Source organism: Brassica oleracea, chromosome C2 (assembly GCF_000695525.1).
Source record: "Brassica oleracea var. oleracea cultivar TO1000 chromosome C2, BOL, whole genome shotgun sequence".
NCBI classification, from domain to species: Eukaryota; Viridiplantae; Streptophyta; class Magnoliopsida; order Brassicales; family Brassicaceae; genus Brassica; species Brassica oleracea.
The window spans coordinates 7,725,757-7,736,745 of NC_027749.1; the positions used below are offsets into that span (position 1 = coordinate 7,725,757).

Consider the following 10,989-nt stretch of genomic DNA (forward strand, 5'->3'; position numbering starts at 1 on the left):
AAGTCGCTCTGGGAGGGGTGTCTCGCGAACCAAACGCGAGCGACCTCTCTATGTCACTCTGGCCAGGTCGCTCCGGGGTGTGTGTCACAGCGACTTCATGTAGTCGCTCTGGAAAGTCGCTTCATGCAGTGTTCGTCCAAAGATCACTCTAATCACCTTCCTTGAGCTCCAAATGTACCCAAATGTCTCCAGGAACTCCATGTGGTACTCCAATACCTAATAGAGACATATGTATGCAAAATGCAACCTAGACATGGCTAAATCCTAATCTATATGATGAAAATGCACATGAATAAATGGATAAAACAATGTGAATATGCAAGATAACCGTGAACATCAACATAAGATGTACTGATGTTTGTTTATATAAATCTGAGCTGTAGGCAGGAAATGATGTTAGTCCGTTGAATAAGGGAAGGGAGAATACTGTCTGGGGTGTTTCCCTTATGGCTGGTTATCTTGGGTATGTATATCCACTTATATATATGTTACTCGTTTCACTACTTATGTGATTAGACTGGGGTTTTGTTGTTTCTACTCACAAGTTATGAATCATGATTGTGTATTTGGTAATGGGCTATTATCTAACAGGTTTGATGGCTTTACAAGCACATTCCAAGACAAACTCTTTAAAGGATATAATATGGAGATACATAACCAAATATTCTACACAACACTTTGTTCTTGTGTTCTTAGTTTCACTGGTGAGAATCTTACTTGTTGCTGCAATCTTTACTGTAAGAGTTGCAACTTCTTATGTCAATCATACTCTTTACTTATCATTTTGTAAAAAAAAAAAAAACTGTATAGGACTTACATTGCAAGGCCAGTTACTACTAGCTGTAGATTTTGTTTCTCGGCATAGAGATTGTTTAGTGGACATCGCCCTGCTTTCCACAGTAAGTTTCAGTTTCCTCTATTTTTCTACTTATTAGTCTTTACAATACCATGTTTTGTCCTTAATTAGTCTTAGGTTTATGTAATCTCAGAGGTCCACAATATATGGTACTTTAGTTTGTAACCACTATGGGTTTTTAGTTCGCACTAAAGTTACCAGAGACTAATGTGCAGGTTGCAACAGCGAGCCAGTTCTTCATTTCTTACACCAATAGGACATTTGGTGCTCTAACGTTTGCTGCAATCATGACGACGAGACAGGTAAAAAAACAAACCCGATCTCAATCCTTACTAAACGGTCTTAACAACTAACACCACATCCCTTTCTCATCTATCTTAATAAAGCTTGCAAGCATCGTGCTCTCATGTATTTGGTTCACTCATCCGCTTAGCTGGGAGCAATGTATGGGATCGGTAATATCTTTTTGATTCTCTCTTACGTTTTATGGAATTTGAACAATTAGATCCACTAAAAGCTTAGGCACTCCAGTTACTATACGTTACACTATTGATACTTTTGACTAACCAAAGTTCATTCCATCAGGTCATTGTTTTCGGGTCTTTATACGCGAAAAACTTACTAAACAACAACAAAAGAACAGAAAAGCAACCGCCGCCTCCAGAACTTCCGCAGTATGAAAAGCCTGAGGGCTCTTAAGACGCTAACCTTTTCATCAGTCGATAAAGTATAGGTTTCATATTGTCAGAGACTGCATTTTTCATTTTTTTTATTTATTTCATTTAGTTGGATCCCTTGTAGCCTGTAGGAATATATATATAATAAACATAATGCATATGTGTTTCGATGACATCTGATGTAGGCACTGAGACATCGGATTGGTTCCCAGTAGAAGACTTATTCAACGGAAAAGAATTGTTCTAGTTAACAACTAAACATTATGATAAGGTTCTTCTCTTACATGTGTGTTTTTAAGGTGCTGACGCCGAGGAGTATCAGTCTTATATACATCACGTGGACCCGTTCTTAATTTCTATTCATACTTGAATACTTCAAACGAGAGAGAATCCTTAAGAAAATTTATTTATCAATTATGTTGTAAAGGGTAATCAGTAATAGGTTAGCTAGCTGGTTAACGGTCTATAAATATTTTATTCACGTACTGAAAAATAATAATAAAATGTGTGCAATCGAATTATCTTGTAGTCAATAACTGTCTATAAGAGCACCCCCATTAGTGAATCCCATGAAAGTGGTTCACAAAGTATTTTTTTATTATATTTTTTTTCTGTTTGATTTTTGTTTAAAAAAAAAAAAAAAAAATTAATCGGACCAATCGCGGGTCGCCACGTGCCGTAGGACCTGCGCTACAGTGATAAACCCGGTTCACTAGGAAGAGGTGGAAAGAGACAAATTCATCACTATTCATTATTTTAATTTTTTTTTTTTTTTTGGAATCTGTGTGAACCCCCGTAAGTTCACTAATGGTGGTGCTCTAACGTTCATGGGTCTAACCAAATAACCTGTTGAACTTACACTCCACCAAAGACCACTTGTTTTTAGAGACATATCTTCAAATGATTTACCGTTAGTTCACTACTAACGTTAGCAAAATAATTGATATTCATAGTTTATCAGATGTTGGCTCTGTTTGACTGTCCATGACCTGAAATAATGATCTGCTATCATAAGGTTTTGATCTTGTACCAATTTTATATTTTGTAGATCTTTTTTTTTTTTTTGAAACACTATATTTTGTAGATCTTCTTATGGAATTCAAGGGTTAAAGAAGAGGAGCACCTTTTGCTGATCAAATTGCCGAAAATGCTATCCGGAAGGAGTGGATCAAGGAATACAACAAGATTAAGTAAAGATAAAATGCCTTGGACTATGAAGAGATGCAGCATTACCATTACCAGCTATGCAACATTCACATTATAGGGGTATAACGTTGGAACTGAAATTATCCCCACAATCGTGATTGGTTTATTTGATATGAATGTTGTATGTGGATCTTGTCTCTTTTAAGCTGGTCTGAATCGGCATTGGTGGAAAATGACATTTTGATGGATCCTACCCCAAACCACTTGTTTCATTTTCATATCATCTTTCCAAGAGCCATTTACTCCTATCTTGACTGATTCTTGGCATGCATCATACGGTATACATATTTTCAACCATAAACCTGCTTTTACTGTTTTTTTCTCTACATAGTATTGGAGTTAATTTTGTCTTTAATAATGAATAATGATAACATATACAATATTATTTAAGAAAAGTCCGTGATGTATATATATATTAGTTATGTACTCCAACTACTTATAAATAACAGTTCGAATTACTCTTCGCGATTATATATACAGTATGCACTATGGACACATCCCACATGTATATAAATAACACATACATGTAGCCAGCCGTGTAGGTGTTTTATACATGTAGGTAAAACCGTCCTTATATACACCCTGTTTGACTTTGATTTAGCAATTGTGAGTTGAACGAAACTACGCATCACGCAAAGTGTTGCTTATTGAAACTTTCCTTTAGTATTTTGGGTATTTGAGGCCAAAATACATAATTTTTTATATGAAAGCGTTTCAATTAATCAAATATCTGTGAATCTGTGATGTGATATAAATTATTTTCGAACATTTAATCTGGAACACGGTGTGAAGTATGGACCTTTCTTTCTTTTCGAAGCCGCCTTATGTTTTACGAATTAATAACTTCATCAAGTAAACGTCTTAGGTCTTCTTATTATAGTGTTTTTGTTATATTTTTCAGTTGTGTTTTTCAGTTCGTGGATAAAAAAATCAACAGGATATTTGGATAGAGACTCGAAAACAAACGCTAGACCTGATTTCCATTCAAAAATAAATATTTGTATAATTTTATATTTTATTCGCTTACAACTTATATATAATTGTAGTTGCTATATATATTTTGAGAATATTATGTTTTATTATATAAAATATATGACAACATATTCTTTTCACTAACCTAGTATACATTTTTAGAAAAGGTTAGGACCCTTGCATAAAGCAGAATCAATCCTATTAAAATAAAATGTTTATAAAAATGTGCTTAGGTCGAGCGGGACAAACTTTTGTATGTGTTTTTCGTAAGGTCAAAGTCTTCTTACATTATTATCATCGAACAAAATAAAAACTAAGTGGTCTTTTTTGTTTGAAAGAAAGCAAGTCGGTCGGCTTTAGAGTGTATATTCCAAATCACTAGGGGCCATGGAGAATGACCAGACGTACATTTTTAAGAGAAATTCTAGGTTCACCATCCAATATTGTTTGAGTATTTGATATTTAATAATATCTTTTAAACAAGGAAATAAAATTGAATATCCAAATTATATTATATTTTTAAAATAAAATAATAAAAATACATAAAAATAGTTACGAAAAATAAATAAATTAATATTATTAAGTCTTCAGCAAAATACTAAATCCTATACCCTAAATCTTAAACTCCAAACCCTAAATTATAAACCTTAAATCTTGGATAAACCGTAAACCATTGGAAAATTTTAAACCCTAAATCATACATTAAAAACTAAATCTTAATAACACTAAACCCTAAACCATAATCAATAAACCTTAAACTCTTGGATAAATAATTTTAGGGGTGAACCAGGAATTTCTCTATTTTTAAAATGCATGGGGGCTTTGGCTTTATCCCTCGTCGGTAAGAGCAATTCCATCGGTATAGTCTATAGAACCTCGAATAAATTTCTCAGATACTTAATAACATGTACCAGTCAACTCACGCATTTTCATTGTCTTTAATTTCCTGGTTAGAATTATTTACTTCTCCACGACAAAAGAAAATTACGGATTGTATTTTTCCAGCTAGGTGGTAACCAACTTCATGAACAAATCATTTGTAAAATTATTCTTCGAGCATATAATTAAATATTCACGTTAAACTTTGTAACTTCCGTTTCATTTGGTTGTCGGTTGATTAGTACTGACATTATATATCATTTCTAGTGATTTTACATAGATAAAAGCATATAATTAAAACTATAAGACAAAACTAGTCTCCGGAACATCTAAACAAATAGGATTAGGATACGACTAATTATAATTGAAATCACAATGTAAAAGCTTAAAGTTAGCATATATTAAAAATGTTAAAACTGAAGAGTTTCTAATCATCAAATGTATTTTTTGCTTCTAAGTTTGTATTAGTTGACAAAAAAAGTTTTGAGTATTTATGAATATTTAAAATTTCGAAGACTAGAGACAAGTCTTGCGGTTATAAAACTTTTTTTTTTTATTTGCTTAGTTATATTCCCTTTATTGATGAATTTCAAAATGTTTTCAGATTTTAAATTTGGTATTGTGTTCTCAATCAGGGCCTGTGTTAAGCATAATTCATTAAAAAAAATGGAGAAAAAATGTATTAGTAGTCGTATCAAGGCAGTTTAGTATCTTTGAACTTTTGAAACCTATGGATCTTTTTCATCTATGTGGCGGCATGACGCAAATTAACATACAACAGGGAAACTTCCTCACACATCTCCGTTTGCCAAAATAGTGGATAAATCATCTAACTAACTAACATATTGACTATTGTATTGTACAGTTGAAAGCTAATTAACAGTTACAAACATACTTGTTTAATTTTCGTTATATCTGTTTACAGAGAACAATGGCATACAAATAAATGTAAACTGTCAAAGCGTAATAAAAGTATCAATTTATAACAGACGGACCAACATGAATGTAATACAATTCGCATCACATAGGATCATCGTATTTAGTGAAATGTTATTTTATCGGAAAAAAGATATCATCACTCGAAAATTTCAAACCTTTTTAAAATCTTTGGGTTAAAGTTCAACTAGTAGCCCAAAACAACTGTTTGGCACAGTTGGTAAATAAAGTTATTAACATAAAATTCATCTCACGAATTCACAAAATTACATGCATTCGTATTTGCAACATTTCTTTGGTGCATGAAATTATTAGAAAATTACAACTAATAGTAACTAGTATATATATATATTTGTTGCCATTTTTTTGATCAAATATATATGTTGCCATAAAACTACAGTTAATAACCTAGAATCTAAATCGCATTTAAAATAGAAACGGTAACTTAAGAAAAAATCACAGCTGCAGATGAACAAGGCAACTTTGGTCCGAAGTCTGACTTTAAACAATGTCATGTCGTATGTGACAACCGCGTTTGACTAATGAACATTTCTCCTCCACACAACTACACATTCACATACATATACGCTAGAGTATATCTATATAAATAGTATTTTAACATATTTTATATACATTTTTTTTTTTGTCACAAACATATTTTATATACATATTCCTCTTTATATATACCTCTACTGCTTTACTTGGATTACAAACAACAAACCAGAAGTTTATTTTTCTGTTGAGTAACAAAAAAAAACAAAAGTATTCTCTTCACACGAATACAGAGAGTCTTCGAAACGAAATAAACAGAGTTTCAAGAATGGGGAAACAATTGTTCCGATCATCTCCTCCACCGGAGAAACAGCCAGCTCACCAATCGCTCGCTGAGACAGCTGTACAGGAGTGTACGAGCAACATCAACACCGTCATATCCAAATGGACTTCTTCTTCTTCGGACGAGTTCCTCTTTTCCACCAACAGTCGTCGCGAAGCAGAGGAGTTCGTGGAAGCCGTAAAACATTTGCAAAGCACCATGCACCGTTTGGTTTCCGTCAACGCGTCCTCGGATAAGCTCGTGTACGCTCATAATCTGATGCAGTCGGCGATGAAGCTTCTCGAGTCCGAGTTTCGCCGCGTGTTGAACGCTAACCGAGACTATCTCGACCCCGAAAGCGTCTCGGTACGGTCGTCTTACAGATCGTCAAAATTCAGCACTTCCACCACGACTAGCGTCTCCGACTCCGAAGACGAAATCTCCCACGAGGAAAACCAAGACGATCATAGATTCTCCGGCCAAGACTCAGATGCCATGGACGATCTAAAAACCATCGCGGACTGTATGATCTCCACGGGGTACGCCAAGGAATGCGTAACGGTCTACAAAACCGTGAGAAAATCAATAGTGGAGGAGACGCTAAACAACTTGGCGGTGGAGAGACTCACTCTCCATCAGGTTCAGAAGATGGACTGGGAGACTCTCGAGTCCAAGATCAGGTCGTGGCTTCGAGCCGCGAAGCTAGCAGTTCGGTCCCTCTTTTTCGGCGAGAGGCTTCTCGCCGACCATGTCTTCTCCTCCTCCGTCAACATAGTCGAGTCCTCCTTCACGGACATCACGCAAGAAGGAGCTTTAACGCTCTTCGCCTTCCCCGAAAGCGCCGCGAAGATCAAGAAACTCTCGCCGGAGAAGATGTTCCGGTTCTTGGACATGTACGAAACGCTCGCGAGTCTCTACGTCGAGATCGAAACCATCTTCTACTTCGACTCAGCCGCAGCCGTTAGGTTTCAGGTGATCAGCTCGTTAACGAGACTGGGCGACGCCGCGAGGACGATGATGACGGCGTTCGAGACGGCGATTCAGAAGGAAACGTCTAGAACGCCGGTCACCGGCGGCGGCGTTCATCCTCTCACTCGCTACGTAATGAACTACCTCTCGTTCCTCGTCGATTACAGCGAGTCTATCGCTGTAATCTTCGAGAACTGGCAGCCGACCTTGCCGTCGTCCTCTTGCGGCGGAGATGACACTTATCCGGAGGAGCTCTACTCGTCTCCGGTGTCCGTGCGGATCGCGTGGGTGATTCTTCTCACTCTTTGCAAAATCGATGGTAAAGCTCAGCCGTACAAAGACGTGGCTCTGTCTTACCTCTTCCTCGCTAATAATCTCCAATACGTCGTCGTAAAGGTTCGAACGTCTAACGTGAAGCTCCTCCTCGGGGAGGATTGGGTGGTGAGGCACGAGGGGAAGGTGAAGCAGTACGCGGATAAGTTCGAGAAGCTCGCCTGGGGGAAAGTGCTGACGTCGTTACCGGAGTATACGGCGGAGGAGATCACCCCGGAGGAGGCTAAGGAGTTCTTAGTCAGGTTCGACGACGAGTTCGAGGCGTCGTACCGGAAGCAAATATCGTGGGTCATACCCGACCCGAAACTTAGGGACTGGATCAAAGTCTCGTTGAGTCATAAACTGATGCTGGTTTGTACCGAGTTATACGAGATAAACCGGTTCGGTTCGGGAGGAGGGTTTAATGTCAGATATACCTCTGAAGATATAGGAAATTACTTGTCGGATCTTTACTTTGGAAGCAGAGGGTCCGGGTCAGGGAGTGTCTCAACCAAAGGATCCGGAACCGGATCGTCGAGTACCGGTAAATCTCGGGAAGGACGTAGCCATTGAATGAATGAGAATCATGCATGATCGTATCGTTTTCTTCTTTTTTTCTCTTACGTGTACATACATGTTAAATTAATATTGATTGAATTCTCCATTCTATCATTTAGTAATCATCTAATTTTATTTTTTGGGGAATTTTGTGTTAATAAACGACAAAATAAAATACGATGATTATATCCGACGCTTGGAGATTTAATAAGCACAAAGACGAGTTATAAGTAGCTATCACTCTTCGCACAAAAAAAAAAGTAGCTATCACTCATTGTTAGTTGTAATTTGGAATTGTATTCCCAGTCTTGACTAATTTTGATTTGGTGGTTTATATAACTCCAAGTTGGTTAATACGAGTTCACATGGTTATGAGACAATACAAGTAGAAGAATATTAAATACAAATTCAATGGCATAGGCCTGAGCGTTTTTAACTCAACCCGAAGTACCGACCTTAACCCGAACCGGAAAAACCGAAACCGAATCCGAACTGTTTTACAAAAATATCCGAATGAGACTTATGAGCTTACTACTTTGGACTTTGGTTATAACTCGAACCGAACCGAAATCCGAATTAGGATCCAAAGATATCCGAAATTAGTTAAATATGTTAATGTTTTTATATATATTAAGGTTATTTAGATATTTTAGAGTATCCAAAATATTTTTGTAGTTTGTTTTATTTGTTATTTTGAATACTTTTTAGTTAATTTAGATAGTTTAACTAATTTTTAATTAGATTTGTAAATAATTTATATATTTTGAAAATTTTTTGGTCAATTTTCGAGGTTTTTAAAAATATATTTTGTACGATTTTAAACATTGGTTAAATATGATCCGAACCGAACCCGGAAAGAACCGAACCGAACCCGATCCGATAATTAGTAAAAACCGAATGGTACTTATGAGCATAACACCGAAAATCCGAAAATCCGAATCACCCTGACCGAAACCGAACGGACCATCGAACGTCGAGGCTTACAATGGCACATTGCTTACCGAATAAGCACGGAGCCTTGCATTAAATTTGTAAGTTGTTAACGAGACAGAGAGGTTGAGAACGATCACGAATCTTATCATATTACTCATTTAATGTTTCTTGTTAGGCAACTTGGGATACGCGACCTCACGCTGTAATTTTATATAAACGTCAAAGATATCTAAGGTCCTCTTATATAAATCAAAGATATCCAAGTCCTCGCGTTATATTTTTTTCCAATTGTCCATATGTCTAAACTAAATTTTGATCGATAGAAATGTCATTTCGAAGAACAATTCTATCTGATAATGTTTAGTGTACACGAAAAGAAATTAAACATACTAATCTTTTTACTAGTGAATCTGTGTGAATCATCCCTGCTCATGGAGATATGGATAAAATTCACTCTTAAAATTATCATGCAAACTGGTTTATATTTTTTCAAACTATACATAAACTTTGAAACAGAGACACACTTGTTGTAAATAGGTTTTTTGATATGAATAATTTAACATTTTTCAAAAAAAATAAAATAATAATAAAGTGAAACTGCATAATAGATCGAATTTGAAATCATATTCACTAAATTTTATACCAGCCAGTTCGATTCGGATTGTAGAAATTTACATATCTCTTACATATAATGTAAGCCCAACAATCTTTCTATATCGGCATATTGACATGTAAAGCCGAGAAACTTCTATTGCAACCACGGATTTTAAATAATTTATCTCCTATTTAGTCATTATGAATATACTAAATTACTAACTAATCAAAAAGAGTTTGTCTCAATAAATTCATTTGTAGGCTCATCAAAATTCCTTTTCTCTTTAAAGTTTGCTTCCCTCCCGCATTTTGCAGAATATTGATTAGACATGTGTTTTACTTTTCAAATCTACCAAATAGTATATGGAAAATGTACAATTTTAGTTTCACAAGAACAGTTGAAAAAAAAAAAGTTTCACAAGAACAATTTTTTTTTTCTAAAACAGAAAATCCATGTTTTGATACATAGACAAGATCTTCTTTATGTGTCATGTCGAAAATAAAATTTGTTGCATGTCGAAAATAAAATTTGTTTGGTTTATTGCGCGTACTTGTTAACAAAAACAGGTTTCACATCAAATTAGATTTCAAATTCTTAAGCGTTCGTCTTGATTGTTTCTTTTGATTTTTTTTTTTTGGAGAGATTAGCTTGAAATATCGTATGCTTGTTAAAACATGAGAAAATGACTAGGATGGCAATAAAAAAGTTTTTGTCACAAATATAGCTTCTAAGAATAAAAATGACCAAAATAACAGTTAATATTTTATCAAAATAGATAAATATACACTTATACCCCAATGGTAAATTAATTTAGACATTAGGGTTTAGAGTTAAGGGGTGAGGTTTAAGATTTAGGATTTAGGATTTAGGATTTAGGGTTTAGGGTTTAGGGTTTAGAATTTAGAATTTAGGGGTGGGGTTTAGGGTTTAGAGTTAAAGGGTCACCACAAGAAAACACTCCGAATTCCGACGGAGCTTCCGACGGACACCAAGGTCGTCGGACATTTGCGACGGAATACTGACAAATTTCCGACCAAATCCAAAAAAATGAAGTCGTCGGAATTCCGTCGGCCATTTCCGACGGAATTCCGACGACATACGGTTCGTCGGAATTTTCCGACGACTTTTCGACGACATTCCGATAAAAAATAACGACATTCCGATTAAAAATGTAACCGTTGTAGTCGTCGGAAGTTCGTCGGTATATTCCGACGAATTTCCGACTACATTCCGAGTAACAGCAAAGTCGTCGGAATTCCATCGGTATTTTCCGACGGAATTC

The 10,989-nt window shown here is 35.8% G+C and overlaps 2 protein-coding genes across 2 annotated transcripts in view; both read left to right on the top strand.

The window, feature by feature from the left end:
- LOC106325708 (UDP-galactose/UDP-glucose transporter 5B) overlaps positions 1-1,956 on the top strand; it is a 9,408-nt gene extending 7,452 nt beyond the window's left edge. Inside the window, exons 7-12 of the mRNA XM_013763766.1 lie at positions 384-463; positions 592-704; positions 811-899; positions 1,072-1,158; positions 1,243-1,311; positions 1,442-1,956. Coding sequence (XP_013619220.1) covers positions 384-463; positions 592-704; positions 811-899; positions 1,072-1,158; positions 1,243-1,311; positions 1,442-1,555 — 552 coding nt within the window. The 3' untranslated portion in view covers positions 1,556-1,956. The remainder of the gene's footprint in view (positions 1-383; positions 464-591; positions 705-810; positions 900-1,071; positions 1,159-1,242; positions 1,312-1,441) is intronic.
- A 4,251-nt stretch (positions 1,957-6,207) lies between these two features.
- LOC106321692 (exocyst complex component EXO70A1) lies at positions 6,208-8,416 on the top strand. The gene has a single exon (XM_013759941.1). The coding sequence runs from the start codon at positions 6,347-6,349 to the stop codon at positions 8,192-8,194; it is 1,848 nt and encodes a 615-aa protein (XP_013615395.1). The 5' UTR covers positions 6,208-6,346; the 3' UTR covers positions 8,195-8,416.
- The last annotated feature ends 2,573 nt before the right edge of the window (positions 8,417-10,989 follow it).

Bases quoted from the DNA above. Each gene is read 5' to 3' on its own strand.
- LOC106321692 (XM_013759941.1), top strand. From the start codon at position 6,347: ATGGGGAAACAATTGTTCCGATCATCTCCTCCACCGGAGAAACAGCCA.